The sequence below is a fragment of the Lolium rigidum genome, chromosome 4, assembly GCF_022539505.1.
Source record: "Lolium rigidum isolate FL_2022 chromosome 4, APGP_CSIRO_Lrig_0.1, whole genome shotgun sequence".
Classification (NCBI taxonomy): Eukaryota; Viridiplantae; Streptophyta; class Magnoliopsida; order Poales; family Poaceae; genus Lolium; species Lolium rigidum.
Window position 1 is genome coordinate 19,517,346 of NC_061511.1, and position 20,553 is coordinate 19,537,898.

General features: G+C 47.7%; 3 protein-coding genes across 3 annotated transcripts; 2 read left to right on the forward strand and 1 right to left on the reverse strand.

Moving 5' to 3' along the window:
• Positions 1-2,413: 2,413 nt before the first annotated feature.
• On the forward strand, positions 2,414-3,235 carry LOC124646413. The gene has a single exon (XM_047186530.1). The coding sequence runs from the start codon at positions 2,414-2,416 to the stop codon at positions 3,233-3,235; it is 822 nt and encodes a 273-aa protein (XP_047042486.1).
• Positions 3,236-8,760: 5,525 nt separating this feature from the next.
• Positions 8,761-12,915, forward strand: LOC124706495 (aspartic proteinase). Its single transcript, XM_047238158.1, has 12 exons — positions 8,761-8,922; positions 9,596-9,957; positions 10,064-10,124; positions 10,222-10,316; positions 10,403-10,515; positions 10,616-10,889; positions 11,153-11,266; positions 11,362-11,426; positions 11,542-11,683; positions 11,786-11,905; positions 12,384-12,472; positions 12,556-12,915. Exons 2-12 carry the CDS (start codon positions 9,616-9,618, stop codon positions 12,638-12,640), a joined length of 1,500 nt encoding a protein of 499 aa, XP_047094114.1. The 5' UTR covers positions 8,761-8,922; positions 9,596-9,615; the 3' UTR covers positions 12,641-12,915.
• A 1,661-nt stretch (positions 12,916-14,576) lies between these two features.
• On the reverse strand, positions 14,577-17,691 carry LOC124646435 (1,4-dihydroxy-2-naphthoyl-CoA thioesterase 1-like; the record flags this gene model as incomplete). Its single annotated transcript, XM_047186546.1, is given in 3 exon segments — positions 14,577-14,856; positions 17,328-17,519; positions 17,591-17,691. Coding segments are annotated over 3 exon segments (446 nt in total), but the record flags the coding sequence as incomplete, so codon positions are not given.
• Positions 17,692-20,553: the final 2,862 nt, after the last annotated feature.

Sequence of the window (20,553 nt, forward strand, 5' to 3'; positions counted from 1 at the left end):
AAACATGGAAAAAAATAGCGCGCTATTTCAGCACTAATAGCACGCTATAGCGTTTTTAGATAGTCCACGCTACATCATTTCGGCGCTATAGCGCGCTATTAGCACGCTATAGCACCTTAATAGCATATTTTTAGGTTGATGCTATTTTGTTATAGCGCGCTATTTTTTTCCTAGGCAACCATACGAACACTTTCAATTTTCAGCAACACCATGCCAGCTTATCTAAGGCTGGTGCCAACGCGGGCGTTTGGCGGGCGCTATCGCCCGTGGGGAGGCGGGAGGCGGGCGGGAGTGGGGCGGGACGCGAGCGCGGGGCGCTGGTGCTGGCGCCGGGCGGTACCGCCCGTTGCCGCCCAGCTACCGCCCGCGCTGGGGGCGACAGCGTGGCGAGAGGACGGCGGGAGCGAGGCGGCAGCGTTGGCGGGGCGGGGCGAGAGCGGGGCGGGCGAGAGCGGGCGTTAGGCTGGCGGTAGGCGGGCTAGAGGCGGGCGAGAGCGGGCGAGAGAGGGGCGGTAGTGAGTAACGGCTAGCTGACGTGGCGCGCTCTGATTCGTTCACGTCAGATAGCCGTTGCTGGTTCAAAAAACCCTATAAATACCCCCCATATGGTTTCACTCACTCCACACCCATTTCATCTCCATTCATCACCTTCCCTCTCTCAAATCTTCTCCACCATGTCCGGTTGGACTCCACCAGATTGCACCACGTTCACGGATCTGATCCAAGACGGGTCACCAATAGACCTCGATGGTGTCTCTCCGACACATCGTCGCACCAATGCCGGTTCTTCGCCGCTTCCCCGAGTTTTGTACTCCTCCGGCACACCACCTCCGGGGCCATATGGCCCATACGCTCCACCTCCGGCGCCATATGGTTCATACCCTCCGCCACCGTATCCATACCCCCAACCACCTCCAACCTGCTCCACCTACAGGTAGCGGGAGTGGCACCGTACCTCCGTACCCACCACCTTCGTACGGTTCATACCCTCCACCTCCGTATCCATACGCGCCATATGGTCCGTACCCCCCCCCCCCACCACCTTCTGAAGCTCCCGCTCCAAGCTCCGAGTCCAATGCCACGGAAACAATCGTACCACCGCGTGCAAAGAGGCTTGACTGGACTGTTGCGGAAGAGGAAAAACTGGTACTTTACTTGCCCATCACATATTTATTTCGGGGTTGGTTCTTGTTTGGATTTTTCACTAACAATATCTATTTCGGGGTAGGTTAATGCTTTGCTTTTTAACTCCAAGGACTCTGTTGCCGGTAATTGCAAGACCGGCACTAGTTTTTGGGGTCAGATAGCTACAACCTTCAACTCTACCTCGGATCCTGCCCGTCATCGGACCTCGAAGCAGCTGAAGGATCATTGGAACGCCTACAACAAGAAGAGGGGTTACGTCAGAGTGGAGCAGACGATGATATGGTCATGAAGGCGGCAATGGAGAGGTATGTGAATGACAAAAGAGTGACTCACCCGTTCAGAAAGCACCACTGGTGGCAAGCTGTTCGCAATGAAGCGAAGTGGAAAGGACAACATGGTCCTCGTAGTGGAACCGAGTCCACTTCCAAGAGAAGCCGTCTAGGACCTTCTAGTGAGTACAACTCTAGCGAGGCGACGACGGAGGAGGAGCGTCCAACGGGCCACGATAGGGCCAAGGCCGCGGTACGTAAGGGTAGGAGGAAGGGGAAGGACTCCTCATCAAGCAGTAAGGTAGGAACTAAATCCTTCGCCATGAGGAACATGATGAAGGGTTTAGTGAAGGCTAAGCTATTCAAGCAATGGAACAAAATGAAAGATCGATCAACCGATGACATGACCGAAGCAGAAAAGCGCAAACATGCGAAGGCCATCAAGATGTGCGAAAAAGAGCTTGGTCTCGAAGATGAAGAGGACGAGGAGCAGCAGGAAGAAGAGGAAGAGGAAGAGGAAGAGGAGTAGAATTTTTATTTATTATGTAATTTTTAAAATTTATTATGCAATTTTATTAATTATTATGTAATCGGTAACATTTTTAGTTGAATAAAATAATTTTCTTACATTATTTTGAATGTCTACAAAAAATCGAGTGAAATAACTTAATCTAAAAAGGAAATAGTGATGTGGAGAGAGAGAAGTGAGAGGTGATACTTATAGCTGCATGACTCAGCGCAGTGGGGTAGAGTGGGAAAAAAGCTAACGTAGCGGGTGAGAGTAGGGTGGTGCGCACCAGCCTTACCAGAAATGCTCGAAGGAAAAATAAAGAGCTGTCACTGAGCATTGCCAAAGCCAAAGCCATGTCCCTTTCAGTTTCCCCGCATTGCTTTCTCTGCCCTCGTACATGTGCACTCGTGATCATCTCTTGCTTCACTAGCCGATCTCTCGACACCCACCACCGTACTTGTTCCATTTCCAAGTTCCAACAATGGAGATGGAGTGGCAGCGGGATCTCGCCGGCCTCGGGCTCGCCGGCATCGGCCGCGAGACCAGTCGCGTGGTCCGCGTCATCCTCCTCAACTTCGCCAACGTGGGTCCCGCGTTGCTCTCCGCGCTCTTGTTCGCCCACGCCGCCGTTTCCTCTCGCATCGCCTCCGACCACGACTACGCCACCAGCCTCGTGGCGTACTCGGCCGTCCTCGGCCTCCTCAAAATCGCAGTCCTCGGGCTCTTCCTCCTCTGCACCGCCGCCTACGCGCTCGCCGTCGCGTCCCTCTACCGCACAGGCGGCGACCTCCTCGCCGCGGATCGCATCCTCAAGGAGGACTTCCCCGTCGCCCCTCTCGCCCGGCTCCTCGTCACGTTCCTCCTCGTGGCGGCGGCCCCCTTTTTCGCAGTCTCTACCGCGCTCTCCGTCGAGGACAGGATCGTGCTGCCGCTGCGACTGCTGGGATGGGCCAGCGCGGCGTACGTCGCCACGGTGTGCCAGATGGCCTGCGTGGTCTCGGTGCTCGAGGACACCAAGCTCTTCGGCGCCGTGCGCAGGAGCCGGGAGCTCCTCGCCGGCAAGTTCTGGGCCGTCGTGTGCGTCCTCGTCACGCTCGACGGCTGCATCATCGCCGTGCTTAAGGCTTTCACGGCGCTTGTGGTGGACAACGTGCTGGGCCTCCGCCTCGCGTTCCAGGTGGCGGCGGTTGTGACGGCGTTCGTGGCTCTGTGGGGGGTGCTCGTCGTCACGCTTGTGGCGCAGCCGGTGATCTACATGGTGTGCATGAGCCACCACCTGGAGGTCGTCGACAAGGCCCACCACGACTAGGCTCGCCGTCGACGGCGACAACTAATGGCGTGAAGCTGCAGCAAGTGCAGACGGCGCCGCAGCTCACTGCTGACACTGCAACTACTGCCGATCGAGCTAGCCATCCCGAAGAGTTTAGATCAATTAATTAAGCTTTATATTAGACTGTTTGAGCTTTATTTCTACTAGCATCAAGAGTAGGTTGCTCAATAAATAACTTCCAACAACTTATTAGCAAGTTCGAAAGAGTATGCAGTCATATGGAACTCTTTGATTGGAATTATGTTAAGCTTTGAGATTATTATTTGTACAAAGAAGTGCATTTGGATGAAGCATATGACTCTTTGCGCCAAACGAAGTGTTCGATGTTTTCCATTTTTATTTTCCAGAGCTACCTTCAAACTCTGAATAATAACAAAAGCAAATCCAAGAAGTTGCTGAACAGAAGGGAGTGGGGAAGAGGGATGTCCTGGGTTATTAGGAAGACCATGGGCTTGAAAGAAATTGAGGAATTGGTAATTAGATGGGCCTACATATGTACAAAAAGGAGTTAGTACCTAACAAATGCTAAAGCCCACTCAGAAGTCGCAGCCGAACTAGAGCCCTAGGTCATACTAGCCAAGTGTCTGCGCGTTGCAGCGGAGCTCTCTCCCTCCATTAACCTCTCATGTGCCTCTTAAGAGTCTTAACATAGCACCAAAAAACTGAAATCACATAGCTTACAAGTTAAAGTGCTTCATGGCACAAATTATACAATGTGATCTGAGTTCGTGGCAAATGACGCACCTACCGGCCTCATCACGCAGAGACATTAATGGGTGACTTATTCACCCTAAGACTAACAAAAATATTCACACATAATTTTTTTAATTCTAGACTTCACAGATGGATGCCATGTAACTATAATATGAGCTCCAGCCTTGGCCATAGCAGCACCTTCTGTTAACTTGAAAGCGTACGGAGTGTCACGGAAACCCATGTTGTGAGCTCTTGAGATCATCTCCCCTTCCATAGTGGCAAAAGATAAGCTCAACACACACCATCAAATGACTGCCACCTTATCCAAAATTCAGTACCTACCTTTTCATTCAGCGATTATATTCATACCATGCCATGGACAAATCTGTACTCAAATATAATGATGTGATGAATTATACCTGTAGCCCATTCCAGTTTCTTCCAAGTTCTATCCGAAATTCATATCTTACAGACCAATTCTGGTTGTGGGCATCCTAAATTTCAATTGGTGGTACTAACTCTCTCGAGGATAACTAATTAGCCCTGTGTTTAATTAGCGCTTAGTTCTGAATTTTTCGTTTCATGCCGTGAGGTAATTAGGGAACGAAAATTATTTACTCCTAGGAGAGGTCAAACAATTAGCACCAATAATTGCTACTCTAATTACCAATTTGATCTATCTGATGAATGCGGTTTGCAACACATCCAGCAAGTACGCGCTGCCCCAAAATCTCTATTAACAGTCAGGGCATGAGCTGAAGCGAATTCACGAGCAGTTTTTCCCATTGGACACGCGAGCAGCTTCAATCAATGATCAGCGCACTCCTGCGGATCTGGAGGCTCTGGCCACCGGATCAGGAACGGGGGAGATATTGGGTGGCGGCGAAGCTCCTTCTAGACTTCTAGGTGGCGGCGGAGTAGGCCATCTGCGGCTGAGGGCGTGCTCGGTGCTCGGCCGACCGAGGAGGTTCAGGGCTGGCGCTGCTCGTGAGGGGTAGTTGTGATGATTCGTGAAGTTAGTTCACCGGTTGCTGGGAGGCGCGTGCTGGCCGGAGCTGGGTGCGGGTAGCCCGGCGGCGCCGGCGACGGCTGGGCGCTGGGTTTTTTTATTTTTCACGTGCGTGGAAGTCGGATGGAGGATGGAGACTGGAGTGCGGGCTGATTGCCCGATTACTGAGGGTCTACAATGAAAAAGTGCCACGACGTTTCCAGAACACCGTGGAGGCAGCTAAATTTACTGTTCACCGCGAATCCGGCTTCGCTCAGCCGTTAGATTCAAGAGATCAATGGTTGAAATTGATGCTATAGGCCAAGTTCAAAACTGGTACACTATATAGTGGTATAGATATCTTCTCCTGTCCCTGGCCTGGAAATAGATCGTATCAAGGTAAACAACAAGGCCAATCCTATACACCGACGGTGCCTACCAGGCATCGCACACCATGATCGAGTATTGGGCATGGCCCATTTTCGCTTTTTTCCTTTTTTTTTCCGTGTTCTCTTTCTCTTTCTATTTTTATTTTTTATTTTCTATTCTTTCTATTCTTTTTCTGTTTTATTTTTTCCTTTTCTTTTTTGTTTATTTTTCTTTTTGTTCAAAATCAAAAAGTTTAAATTTGAAAATAGTTTAAATTTGGAAAACTTTTAAATTTGAAAAGTGTTCAAAATTGTAAATTATTCAAGGTAAAAAATTGTTTGTTTTTAAAATGTTCAAATTAAAAATATGTTCATTTTTCAAAAAAGTTCAATCTCGAAAAATGTTCAAATTTTGAAAAAAAAATCTTCTAAAAAATTATTTTTCAGAGTTTTTACAAAAAAAGCAAATAAAACTTCCAGAATTTTAAATTAAAACTCCCGGATTAAAAAAATGGATATAAAAATATTTCTTCTTCTTAAAAAACAAAAAGAATAAAAGAAGAAAAACAATAACGAACTTACCTCATGGGCTTCCGCCACTACACAGGGGTGTGCGGCACCCCGTCCGCACCGATCCGGTCGGTGTATAGGAGGTTCCAAACAACAATTCCTATTGCACGTCTAGTGGGAGATTGCTTGCTAGCACACGCGTGCTTTCTAGCTCGACCAACCCATTTAGCAGTGATTTGGAGGCTGTTTTCCTTTATTTTTTTTATTTTGTGCGGTTGGTTTTGTTGAACTTTTTAAAAGATTGATATTTTTGTATTTGAACATTTTTTAAATATAAACTTTTTTGAATATGAATAGTTTTCACACATGCACATTTTTAAATTTAAATATTTTTTGGATTTAAATATTTTCAGATATGAACTTTTCAACTATGAACACTTCAAATTTTAATATTTTAAATATTTGAATAGTTTGAAATCTGAATAGTTTTCTTGTTTGAAATTTTTATAGATTTTAAAAAAATTCTGATCTGAATAGTTTCACAAGCTAAACTTTTTTAAAATTTTGAACATGTTTTCAAATCTCTGAAAACCAACGAAAAAAAGAGAAAAACCGAAACAGGACACATGCGTACGTGTAAGGACGAAAGGCAACTATCAAATTAAATGGGACGGCCCAATACTGGTTCCTTCAAACGATATGGGGCATGCTGAAGTGCAATAGGTGCTCCCAAGGTAAAGCTAGTCGCGACAAAGGAAGACAAAAGTATATTTAACCGGCTCAAATTCCTGCAAAGAAAAGTTTAATTCGCTAAATTATCAGCTTTAGAAGGTTCTCCTCCATGCACTGGCCTATCTCGGTTGCAACGACACCAGCGAGCACATGTGCAAGCGGCTCAAGACCTTCCCTACTCAACCATTCTCCACCGCACCCTTAGAGCATCTCCAGTCGCGTCCCCCAAACCGTCCCCCAAAGGGATTTGGGGCGCGCCGGACAAAAAAAGCGTTTCAGCCGCGTCCCCCAAAGCACTTTTTTGTCCGGCGCGCCCCGATACGGTGTCCGGCGTCCCGAGCCCGTCCCCGTCCCACAGGGGACGCACCGGGCACGCCGGACACAACGAAATGAGAGGCGAGGAGGCGCGGGGCCGACCCGTCGGCGGCTCGGATGCTCAACCGCCACATACGTAGCGACGGTGCAGCTTGACAGGAAGCGGAACCGTCGCATTGGCAAGCGCGTCGACGACGCGCCAACCCCGCCGGAATGGAGCGCCGACTCCTCGGAAGAGCAACCGCCGCTCTCTTCGACTTCTGCGCCGCCGTTCATCCGCGCTCAATAAGACCCGTACGTACGCCGTCATTCATCCAAGCTTCCATCCGACACCTCCGGCCGACGATGAGCTACATCTCCCGCGCTCCCGTCCGACACCTCCGGCCGAGGGAAAGCCCTGTCGGGCCGGCGCCATTGGTGGGACAAAGCCGGGACGCCGAGCAGCCGGCGACGATTCCCCGCCGCCGGCTGACGGCGAGGAGGAATGGCCGGGCTGGGAGGAGGAGGAAGAAGAGAGCGAGGCCGCGGCGCGCGGCGGTGGCCCGTGCGAAGGCGAAGGCGGCCAAGGCGAAGGCTTCCAAGGCGAAGGCCGCCAAGGCCAAGGCCAAGGCCAAGGCGCAGCCCGACGAGCACCGGCGACGACGACGCGTCGAGCGCCGACACCGCCTCTTCGGAAGAGGTGACGAGCAGGAAGCGCCACCGCGATGACGACGACGAGGCGGGGCCATCAGCGAAGAAGAAGAAGTAGATAGTTTATATGTATTTAATTATAGTTTTTCGAAGTTTTATATATAATTTGTTTATGTTCAACCGATTTGAATATTATTAAATAGTTTCTTTCTAGCCAAAAAAATTATTTTAAATGTTTGGGGCGGCGTTGGGGGACGCGGCTGGGGAGCGACGTCCCCCAAACGCGGCACGAACAAAACACGTCCCCCAAACGCTCAATCCGGCGCGGTTTGGGGGACGGTTTGGGGGACGCGGCTGGAGATGCTCTTATGATGCCACTGCTCTCTCCAATCTCCAATCGTTCCAGCCTCAGGCCTCCCTTCATCTCTTCTGCATGGAGGGTATGCGTGGGAGAGAGATGTTGAAACCATTGACGAATAGGTCCCAAGTATAAGAAAATTTATGGGGATGTGGATTTCGGGACTTCTCCCATGCATTTCTCCATTTTCAAGATAGGAACCCTTCAAAAGTTATTGGGCAGGAAATACCGATGATATCTATAGTCGCTCGGGATTGAGGATAGGTAGTGAGGATATCCTAAAACCAGATAGTATATTTAACCCTGTAAACTAGTATTAGATTTAGGATACTTATCCTCTCAACGTATTTTTTTTTTATAAATAACCTTCTAACCCTAGTTTGTCCGTGTAAGAATACAATGAGATTATGAGAATATCATGAACTCACACCGGTCAATTTTGATTGCCATTGTTATGGGTTCGCACAGCGGTACTATTTTCCCAACATTTGCTCGATAGGAATTCCGAAGATTTTATCGATCTCTAATCGTTTATCCGGTGCAGTTTTTCCTAATGTAATAATTTATTTATTTAATTATTATTATATAAATAAAATCGGAGCATCTCTTATACGGAGTATAAAAAAAAAGTCTCCGTAGCACCAAGCCGTCCAAGAGGCCCACAACACCCCACCTCATTCAAGTAGTGAGTTGAACAGAGATACTGGTACTCTGGTAGTAGTAGAATAGAATAGTGCGAGGCGTGGAGCACGCTGCGACTCTCTTCTCTCCGCCTCCCGTCCTGTCCATTCGTCTCACCCTCCCACTCTTTCCCCACCGACACATGGGCCCCTTAGGCAGCCAGGACCCACGAGCGAGCGACACGTAGCAAGCTTTTATGAATTCAGCTGCCTCCATGGAGAAAATGAGAGAATCAGAGAAGATGCCGCGCACACTCTCTCTCGTGTGATTGGCGGGCGCCTCTCCTCCTCTCTCTCTCTATTTCTTCTCCCCTCCGTCCTTGACTTTGCCGCCGTCTCACTCACAACCACCATCTGCTCTGCTCTCTCAGAGTGGCGAAGCAAGCAAGGTAAGGGATCGATTCACCGATTAACTTGTTATATGCCTGCTTAATCAAGTGTTACTCCTGGTTAGCCGTACTAGCTAGTATCTTGCTTGTTGGTCGATTCATGTCATGCGTGCTTGTGGTCATCGTTTATGAGTAGGTTCCCACCTATTTTAAAGCTTCTGATTTGGTGTGTTTGTGTTGACTGATTTTGATTTGGTTCGGTTTGGTGCTTGTCCTGATTCCTGAATCCTGATATGCTGCTAAGGTGTCTGATTACAGTGATTAGCTTGCCCCCACCTTGTTCCTTTTATGTGTGTGGAGAAAATTACTTGCTACCTTGCTGTGACTTGCTCATGAGTTGTGCTGCTTCTACTGCATATACAATACATGTAAACCTGATGATGTACACACAGTTTCTTTTTGTTTTCCAACAAAATAGCATCACTCTGCTGCGTATGTTCATATATTTTTTTGTTTGTAAAGTTTTTTATTGTTGAGATATTTCGTTAGCAAATATATACAGCCTAGGAGCTTTCCTGACATGGATCTGGAGATATTTAGGCAAGTCTGAGGTTCTGCCAGAGTTGTATAATCTGCTAACATTTGGATGACTTCGAAATGGACGCTAACATAGTTTGACTTCAGCATATGTTATCCTAGTTGGCTAATCGAGGCTCACATTTTTTGCCCTCAGTTCTTTAAGTTTCTGAAACCATGGGGCGGAGGCATCTTTTCTTGGTGGCCACTTGTCTGTGGGCTCTCTCATGCGCGGCGCTGCTCGATGCTTCCTCGCACGACGGGCTGCTGAGGATCAACCTGAACAAGAAGACATTGAACTATGAATCTCTGACTGAAGCCAAGTTGGCGAGGCAGCAGGACAGCCGTCGACTGCTCAAGACCGGTGGCTCGGACAGCGACATCGTGCCTCTTGTCGACTACCTCAACACCCAGTACTTTGGGGTGATCGGCCTCGGCACGCCGCCGCAAAACTTCACCGTCATATTCGACACCGGGAGCTCCAACCTCTGGGTTCCCTCGTCAAAGTGCTATTTCTCGGTCAGTCTTCTTGGTTGACAAGTTTACCATATCCATGTGTTTTAAGCTGTTTCAGCCTTGCACATTATGGGATTTTGATCTTTGATGTGAATTGAATATGCTGCAGATAGCGTGTTACCTCCACCCCAAGTACAAATCGAGCAAATCAAGCACTTATAAAGCCGATGGTATGGTTTGCCTTTTTGAAATCGCGGTCTCATGTTTGCGCTATTCATGATTATTATTGCTGAATGGCAAGCTCTGTTGTCTATTGAAATTATTCAGGAGAAACTTGCCAAATTTCATATGGTTCTGGAGCAATCTCTGGATTTTTCAGCAATGATAATGTGTTGGTTGGGGACCTTGTTGTGAAAAACCAGGTAAATTAGGAATTGTGTATAATCATTCCTCATGCTACCCTTCACGTATTGCATTTCTAATACTGCAATTTCTTTGCCCATCTCAGAAATTCATTGAGACGACGCGTGAATCAAGTGTTAGCTTTATCGTCGGGAAATTTGATGGCATCCTTGGCCTTGGCTACCCTGACATCTCTGTTGGGGAAGCCCCTCCAGTATGGTACGTTTTTGAGTTATTTAAACCGCTTGTATACAATCACATGAGCCGCATTTCCAGTTTACCAACTGAACATTGCTTTCTCTCTTGTGTGCAACAACAGGCTGAGCATGCAAGAGCAGAAACTGCTTGCTGACGACGTCTTCTCATTTTGGCTTAACCGGGATTCTGATGCATCTTCTGGTGGCGAGCTCGTCTTCGGTGGCATGGACCCGAATCACTACAAGGGAAACCACACCTATGTCCCTGTGAGCAGCAAAGGTTACTGGCAATTTGACATGGGTGATCTCTTGATTGATGGTCACTCCACGGGCTTCTGTGCCAATGGCTGTGCTGCTATTGTGGACTCTGGGACTTCCCTGCTGGCTGGACCAACTGTATGTATCGATATCTTCAAACTAACGATCCAGATTTTTTTTGGTCTTTGTTCTATATTTGTATGATCATGTTTGCTGGACATATAATCATTGCTAAGCTGGGAGTTAGTAATCACTAGATTAATTACTTTGAATGGAGCTGAATGCTAGATAGTGCATGGTATCTGTTCAAATATGGTTAAGGCCTGGAAGTACTGAACTAGATTCATTACTTATATCAATATGGCATGACTAAGTTGTTGCCTATGTTGTGCTGTTTGCAGGCTATAATTACTCAGGTGAACCAGGCAATTGGAGCTGAGGGAATTATCAGCACAGAATGTAAAGAAGTGGTGAGCCAGTACGGAGAGATGATCCTCGAGTTGTTAGTAGCACAGGTTTGCCTGTTACTCCATTCTTCACATTTTTTTTCTTTCAAACTTCCAACAGTGGGATCTATTTCCTGAGATAATTTTGTTCTATGTTTGAGCAGACACAGCCACAGAAAGTATGCAGTCAGGTCGGTCTGTGTTTGTTTGATGGTACTCACTCTGTCAGGTTTGTTCATTATGCCGGAACCGTTGTGAATGTACATGAATTAAACTGCTCCTTAAATACTAGAATTATTAAACTCCTTTCATGATGGTAATTTTTATTTCATTACCTTTGGCAGTAATGGAATCGAATCTGTTGTTGGTCAAGAAAATGTTGGTGCGGATCTTATGTGCACAGCTTGTGAGATGGCTGTTGTGTGGATAGAGAACCAGCTGCGCGAAAACAAAACACAGGAGCTGATATTGCAATATGTTAACCAGGTTACTGCCTTTATGATTGGCCTTGACCTTTATCATTTTCTGCTGTAAAGTAATTGTGAAAAACAAGTAACTGCTGACAAGAATATTTTCGTTTCATTCCAGCTGTGTGAGCGCCTACCGAGCCCTAATGGAGAGTCAACAGTCAGCTGCCATGAGATATCTACAATGCCGAATCTTGCTTTCACCATCGCAAACAAGACTTTCGTGCTAACGCCAGAGCAGGTGTTTTTTAAGTTTCTTTCAGCCCATTTCCCAACTTTAATAACCATCATTTTCACCATGCATTGTCTTAATTTGGTGAACAACCAATATGCTTTACCACCTGATTGATTTGCTGGGCGTACGGTGAACAAGTAATAAGCGAGCTCGCACATTAGTGTAGTTCATGTTGTACTTTCAAGCCTTGATATTGGTGTACACAAATTTCCTAAGAATCGTGTACCTTTAGACAAAAGGTTGAATAAAAACTGTTCGTAAAATATAAACTCTTTGATTGAGATTTACGATGAGATGATTAGTGCATGGCATTCAATTGGCTTTTTTGGAAGGAAAACTCCATTGAATTTGCTGTTTGTTCGTTTCTTTTCTACTCTGATCCACAAAAAGTTTCAGACATTCTGAAGTTCAGTACAATCTGTATTCACCCTCCACATGACCACATATCCATACATATTTACACCATGCCAAACTTGTGTTGCAGTATATTGTGAAATTGGAGCAATCAGGGCAAACTGTCTGCATCAGTGGGTTCATGGCGTTCGACATACCACCACCACAGGGTCCTCTTTGGTATGCATCATAACGTTTTACACTACCACCTAGTTCCCTATAGTTTGCCTCTTCTCATATACAATTTCACACAACCCTTGCAGGATTCTTGGGGATGTGTTCATGGGCGCTTACCACACTGTGTTTGACTTCGGTAAAGACAGGATTGGGTTCGCAACATCAGCATGAGGAGTCAAGATCGGTGTGATGTCGCTAAAATTTCCACGTATCCTAGAATAGTTTGGGTATCCACGACACGAGCCCTGCTGTAAACTGTTGATTGATAAAATGCTGAAACAAAAGAGAGAACCTTTTATTTCTTTCTTAGACAAAGAATAAATTGATAGCTAATCTGTGAGGAAAGTATGTTTGAATCCATTATGGTTATTGTTGTAAAACGAAGATTGGAGCGTATGCATGTATAGCGAGAACTGAGATGAAAATATCAAATACATGGTTTGTACTATATCTGTATTATTGAACAGAGGAATAGTTATAACAATCAATGCAATAATATGCTGCTTCTCTCAAGAGCTTTTCTTCCTCGTTTGCTAATAGTTCGTATTGCATTCTGACGTAAGGTACTCTGTTGACATGTGTGAGAACTGTAAAGAATAACCGAAGTGGGTATTTATCGAACTACTCCAAGTGTGAAAATCTTTTTTCATGTGGTTATGGCTTCGGCAGTGCATTCTCACAGATGATCTGCTTCAGCTGCAGGCTCGATCATGGCGAATGCTGCACCCTTTGTGAGCAGGAACAAGAGACGGCTATTCATTCAATTATTCACAGTATCCACCGGTTTCTGAAAAAATGTAATGCGGTGTGCAAGTACCAAAAGAGAACTCCCTACAGAAAAGTTCTTAATTAGTTTGTTTTTATGCGGCACAAGTAAAGATTTTTAGGGAGGCAATAACTTTTGTCGTGTAATAAGAATAGTATTTGCGGACAAAGTCTAACAAGAATGCTCTAGGCAAGGTCTGACTGGATGACCAAAACAGGGAGGTTTATGCATTATTTTATCTGCAGTGATATCTCAGTTCTTACTTTCGCTACTAATTCTTGTTTAGATGACGCATCCTTGTCACAGTAGTCATGGTCATTTACAGACAAGTCGCAATGCGATCAGATTTTCAGAGACTTACAGTACACCGGTTTCTGTATGTTTGAAAACTTTGTTATTTTCATTGGAGACGGACATTGTTTTGGCACAATCGTTGGTTGCCCGGAGGCGCTCTGAAGCTGCAGTTCCCAACCTTTTCACTATTGCAACGAAGAAGTTTAGACCGGTCCAAAAAGAGCTTCACGATAGGAATTGGATGTGTTCTCTTTTCCACCTCTCCACGCTGGCACAACTCTCCCAGTTCGTGGTGCTCTGGGCCGCACTCCAAAAGGTACAGCTACAGCCTCGGCCCGATGCCATCTCCTGGAGATGGACACAACCTCTAGGATCTACTCCACGACCTCAGCATATAGGAGCCTTCCTGCGCCCTTCAGAATGGCAAAGGTTTGGAAGGCACACGCGGAGCCAAAGTGTTGTTTCTTCGCTTGGTTGGTGGAAATATTTTGATAGCAGAGAATTTGGCTATTCGGGGATGGCCCCATGACCCAATTTGCAAGCTTTGTAGGATCCATCCAGAGTTGGTTAGGGACAAAATCTTCGAGTGGAACACCACAATTAGAGTGGCCCCTCCTTCCTTGGGACACAACATTGACTTTTGGTGGGATGGCATGGTGACGGGGAATTCGAAAGGAAAGCGGAGGGAGAAAAACGGAACTCTCATATACACCATGTGGGGAATTTGAAAAGAGATGAATAGGCGGGTATTCCGCAATGAGACGTTGCGACCAGATTTAGTGGCTCATCTACTTTGGGAGGAGAGTTGGAGGCCTTTTGCCCACTCCCAGAAGGGCCCCCACAATTGTAACTATGCGGCCCTCTCCCATATAATTTTTTTGCCTCCCAGGACACAGGAGACATCGCTTCGCAGAACGTCTTGTTTTTTTTATCTTGTTTGGTTACTCTCCTTGTCCCGGAAAAGACTTGTGTAAATAAACACTATTCTATTTAATAAGGTGGCAGGATCGACTGCTTTAAAACTCAAAAAAAGAAAACTCTTATGTTGTTTGCAAGTACCTGACTGCGCCATGAAACCTCCGAAAACTCTCCCATAAAATACGAGATGTTCTCTGCTACAGATTAATATAAATTATATACTGAGTTCAAGTTTGATAACAACATATTACGCTCCCTACAGCTTTGAGTATTTCTTGATGCCTTCTTCGTAGTTCTTCACCCTCTCTGGTGTCGACATGTTGGTTAATATGGTGACTCTTGCAGATGACGCCAAATCTTTGCGCTCCGAAGTGGAAGGATCCATCAGCCATATCTGGACCTCCCAGACCTGTGACAATCAGAATAAAGTTCAGCAACATATAGTCATCTCTCAATCCAGAAGTTGTGCAAATATTCTAAAACCTGAAGAAACAAATAAACAGAAGTGGAGCCATATCCAGACCTATTGTTGTGCAGACTGCTTAGTTTGAACAGATTGAATGGTAAATTCTAAACAGCAGCTGGCGTATTGTATGATGAATACAGAGAGTCTAAGAAAGTTGTGTAAATATTTTAAAACCTGAAGAAACAATACAAAGAAGAGGAGCCATATCCACACCCATAGTTCTGCAGACTGCTTAGTTTGAAGAGATCGATTGGTAATTAAATCCTAAACAAATAGGCCTAACCCCCGCACCCCCTCCCAAACCCTAACCGCCTCCCGCCGGTGGCGCCGCGGGGCAAAGACCGCGGGGCAGGGCGGCGGCAGCCTTTCCTTGTTGCCGCGCTGGGACGGCGGCCATGATCCCTCCTCGACGCTGTGGCTCATCGGACGTGGATGGTGGTGGGCGGCGGCCAGACCTTGATCTGCGTTGCGGCCTCCCCGCCTCCCGTTGGCTCCTCGCCGCGGCACGCCGGTGGTGGGCGGCGGCCAGGTCCTTGATCTGCGCCGCTGCATCCCGACGCCTCTCGCCGGTGTGTGGAGGTGATCTTGGGCTTCTCCCGCGGCACGAGGTCGCCCGGGGCAGCAGCCCTGGGTTCGACGGCGGAGGCGGCCCTCTTCTTCGCGGAGATGGTCGGCCTGCGGATGGTGGTGGTGGGTCTTTCGACCTGTCACCGTGTCCCGGTGGTGAAGTGGAGAGGCGTGGAAGCCGTCGACGGCTGAGGAAGGCATGATCATCCTTGATGTCGCCGGTGGAGGGCTGGCGTTCGGCTACGGCGGTGCCCAGGGCATGTGCGGTGTCTCCGGACAACGCGATCTACGCTTGGTGTCTCCGGCAGCAACTGTGGCCAGCCTAGGCTGGTCGTCGGCGTGGGGGCCCGACCTGAATAAAGGCGGCGGTCCTAGGGTCTCTCTTGGGCGAAGATGAAGACTTACCTGAGGTTTGCCCTTCTCGATCTGGCAGGAGTGTTGAGTTCCGGAAGGCGCCGCCGACGAATGTAACAATGCTTTCTTTTGCCTGGAGTTTGCTAGATCGGTGGTATTCGGTCGTCTGCACCCATGCTTTTATTCCGGCCGACTGATTCTGGAGGGAGCGGCGCGAAGCTCTGTGCTGTGTTGGCATCAAGAGACATTTCGGTCCATGATGCACTCAGAAGAAGGAAATAACATGAAGGCCGAAGCGGAGGACTAGCTAACAGAGGTTCAAGTCTCTGCATTGTTGAAGGACTTGCTTGGTGTCCCGGGCTCCGCAGCAGTGGTATGGATGTGGGGACGACAGCACAAGTGAAATTCAAAGTCCTACCTTTCAGGGTGAAAATCCAAGGTCTGGCCGTAACTGGTTGTGCCTGGCAATGACCTTGTTGGAGGCATTGTTTTGAGAGCGTGGACTATCTTCAGGTGAAAACCTAAGATCTTTGGTCGGGCGACGACGGCGCTGGTGCACCGTTTCCTTCTTGGAGGCGTCGTTTTTTTGGAGATTCTGTATTTCAGGTGTTATCTTGGTGGTGGTTGTATTGATGTTGTTAGGCCTAGGATGCTATAGCGGGACTTTTGTTTTCTTAGTTTTCTTTTCTATTTTTTTGGTTGTGTGCATCTGTACTGCCATTAGGGTGTTGCGTTGTTGCAGAGGCTGGGTGTAATTGGTATCTTTTGATATTAATATATTCCCTTTATCAAAAAAGTGATGAGTATATTATAATCCGAGTTTCTACGAGATGACGCATGGATATGTGACAGTTAGTGATGGGCAGCCTGCATTAATCTGTTATTTTCTTTGTCCGGAAGATATTTCTTTTTTTAGTATGCCTGAAAGAGAATTGTCTTGACAGTGGCTAGCACGCCAGAAAAGACTTGTGAGGCAGGCAGAAGAGTCAAACTTGTGCAGCTTAAGCATTCCATTTCGAGAAATCTTCTTCTCCATTACTTTTCCAACGCCCCAACCAACCGCTCGCCAAAGAAAGAAGAAAGAAAGAAAAACCAACCAACCAGGAATGTTTATCATCCCTGCCACATGCAGCTTCTGATTAATCCATGTTCAGTGAGATTGATGAATCAGTATGTACTTACAAGTTCATTGGTGTTATTCTCCCTGTCCCAAATCAATCGATTCAGTTTTGCCAAAATTGAGTTAAAATTTGGGACTGAGGGAGCATTACTTTTGCTTGGACAAACTAAGTTTCCCAATTCCCATAAAATGGGATCCGAAATGAAACGTCTTGAGGTCTTCCGAATTGATTTGCTTCTGATCAATCTATTTTGCTTCGGTAAACTGAACTTTGGGTCCAAATAAAATAACACATGGTTTCATTCCCAGAGGAAATTTGATGGGCGTAGAGTTTCTTTCGTGCAGGGAATTGAGGCGCGGGGATGTAGCATACCTGGATGTTGCGGCCGACCTGGATGGGGCTGGCCTTGGCCTCGATCCGGTCGCCGAGGCGGGCGGGCTTGAGGTGGTTGATGGAGAGCTGCACGCCGGCCACCCTCTTGTACCCGGACGCCATGAACCCGCCGATGCTCGCCGTCGACTCCGCGATCAGCGCCGACACGCCGCCGTTGAGCATCTTGAACGGCTGCGACCACCCAGCTAATTAAGCAGGCCAATCACGGCGCACATGGTTCGGCACGGCGGCAGTGTACGTACCTGGCAGCAGATCTCGGTGACGGTGAGGCGGCCGAGGACCTCGTCCCCGGTGATGCGGGTGAACTCGAAGCCCAGGGCGTGCAGCGCGTTGTCCGGCGGCATGCCTTCTCCGAAGCCGGGCGGCGGCCCGGGTGGAGACGACGCTGAAGGCGCCCCGCTCTGTCCCTTGCCCGCCATCGTTAATCTACACCTGCCTGCGTGCGTCTGTTTCAGAGTCAGCAGATATGAGATGGGGATGACTTCACTTCTGCTGCTGTTCCGACGTGCACGCACGGCTAGCTGCTGGGCCGGTCCACAAGTTTTATTTTTTCCGGTTTTTCTGAGTTTTTAGTTCTTTTTTATTTTTCCCTTTTTATTTTCACATTAATGCTCTCTGTTTTGTTTGGTTGTATGTTTATCAACTCTATTACTTATTATATGACATAAACAAGAGTATGTACACAGGTTTTCCATTTTTTTGAATTTTCTATGGTCATTGAAAACTCGGTCAAACCCAAGTCTAATCATGATTTTAACAAGTTTAAATCATCAAAATAAAAAACTAAACCTGGATCCTTCTTAGTCACACAAAAATGAAGCTTTGACGAGGTTTTAAATTTTTTTCATTTTCAAAACCCTCAACCACTTGTGTTCAACCTTGACTTCATATAGTCGAGCACCACTAGAAAAAGGCTTACCAGTGGCGCACTAGTTTTAGCTATCAGTGGCGCACTAGCGGTGCGCCACTATTATCACGCCACTGTTAACTATTAGCAGTGGCGCACTAGTGATGCGTCACTAGTAAGGGTATATAACAATGGCGTACTAATAGATGCGCCATTGGTAAGCTATAGAGGGTGCGCCACTACAAACATGAAAGGTGCGCCATTGCAAAAAATATAGGGTACGCCAGTGCAAACATGAAGGGTGCGCCATTGCTGCTGAATAAAATAGAAAATAAAAAAGGCCCCACGGGCCTGGGTGTGGCGGGCAGTGAATGGTGTGGGTCGCGTATCTGCGTTCAGCGGTTTACAAAAGAGCACTTCTATTTCATTACAAATTAGACTAGTTACACTCCAATACAACCAAAGTTTCTAATCTTCGCAGTCAGCACCCTAAAAGAAAAAGAAAAACGCAATCAAATCCTCTGAGCTCCTCCGCCAGACTCGACGGCAGCGGCCGTGCTTCCCGGCGAGGCGGTTGGCGGCGTGGATGTAGCGGCCGCACAGGACGGCCTCGTCGGCGCACCCTACCGGAGGAGCTACTGTCGTAGCCTTGAATACTCTGCTGGCCTCCACGAATCCCTGTTCTTGACCGCCCTGTGCACGACCGAGACGAGACCGGAGTGGAGAAGGAGAGACGGAGTAGAGACGGAGACCGACAGGCAAAGGCCAGGCCGGTAGTACCGCCTAGGCCTTGCCGGTACTACTGCCGTGGAGAGGCTAGCTCTACCGGAGTTCGGACGTGGTGACCGCGCACGAATCGATGATGGCGACCGTGGTGAGCGCGTAAGAATTGACCGCGGCGGCCGTGGCGAGTGTGGTCCTGCTTGTGGAGGAGCTCGTGGTCGCGAACGAGGCGAAGCGCGGTGACGAGGATGCGCGGGAGGCGGCATCTTTGTCGTCTCCGAGACGCCCAGCACCAGACGCCGCCCCTAGCTCGCCTGCAGGATGCTCCAGCCCTCGCGCTGTCACCGTGGCGGCGACGCGGCTGACTTGCTCGCCGGAGCGCGCGCGCGTGCGTCGATAGCACCACTGCCTCGCCGGAGGATTCGTGGGGAGAGGACGAGAATGAGAGGGACGAGATAGGATTCGTGGGGTGAAGAGATAAGGATTCGTTGGGTGCAGACTGCGGTGGGTGGGTGGAGCCATGTGCGTGGGTTGGGGACGTGGGATCCAAATAGAAATAATATGGACAAAATAGCAGTGCACATGGGCTGGTGCGGTAGTGGGACGAAGTGGGGTCGTGGGACGCGTGTCTTGACTGTTCGGTTCGATGCGTTTGTTCGAATTGAGACATATACTCATCAATGGCGCACTTCCTAGAAGTGCGCTATAGCTAACGTGAACATGCATATTTCAATGAAACACTATATAGAAGTGCGCCACTCCTAACAGATGTAGCAATGGCGCACCAGTAAAGGGTGCGCCACTGCTAATTTTGAGGCATGGGTGTGATCTGGCCGACCTTTAGTGGTGGCGCACCTCAAAAGCAGTGCGCCACTGCTATGTTTGTATCAGTGCAGCATCGTTTTTGGTGCACCAATGCAAACTAGTAGTGGCGCACCACTATTGGTGTGTGCCACTGATGACCCACAAGTATAGGGGATCGCAACAGTCTTCGAGGAAAGTAAAACTCAATTTATTGATTCGACACAAGGGGAGCCAAAGAATATTTGTAAGCCTTAACAACGGAGTTGTCAATTCAACTGCACCTGGAAACGGACTTGCTCGCAAGAGTTTATCGAGTAGCAACGACTTTATAGCGATAGCGATAGTGAAATATCAGCAGCAGTGTAACAAAGACAGCAGTAGTGATTATAGTAAACATCAGGATTAAAATACTGTAGGCACAGGGATGGATGAACGGGCGCTGCATGGATGAGAGAAATCATGTAACAATCAAGACAGGACATTTGCAGATAGTAATAAAACAGTATCCAAGTACTAAACAATCCATAGGCATGTGTTCCATATTTAGTCGTACGTGCTCGCAATGAGAAACTTGCACAACATCTTTTGTTCTACCAGCCGGTGGCAGCCGGGCCTCTAGGGAATCTACTGGAAATTAAGGTACGATGACCCACAAGTATAGGGGATCGCAACAGTCTTCGAGGGAAGTAAAACCCAATTTATTGATTCGACACAAGGGGAGACAAAGAATACTTGAAAGCCTTAACGACGGAGTTGTCAATTCAGCTGCACCCGGAAACAGACTAGCTCGCAAGAGTTTATCGATAGTAATCAGCTTTATAGCAAGTAGCA

What these genes read in the sequence shown, in the direction of transcription:
- LOC124646413 (XM_047186530.1), top strand. Translation starts at nt 2,414, where the DNA reads ATGGAGTGGCAGCGGGATCTCGCCGGCCTCGGGCTCGCCGGCATCGGC.
- LOC124706495 (XM_047238158.1), top strand. Translation starts at nt 9,616, where the DNA reads ATGGGGCGGAGGCATCTTTTCTTGGTGGCCACTTGTCTGTGGGCTCTC. An exon ending in AAGCACTTATAAAGCCGATG is followed by an intron (nt 10,125 to 10,221) that starts GTATGGTTTGCC and finishes GAAATTATTCAG; the next exon opens with GAGAAACTTGCCAAATTTCA. An exon ending in TATTGCAATATGTTAACCAG is followed by an intron (nt 11,684 to 11,785) that starts GTTACTGCCTTT and finishes GTTTCATTCCAG; the next exon opens with CTGTGTGAGCGCCTACCGAG.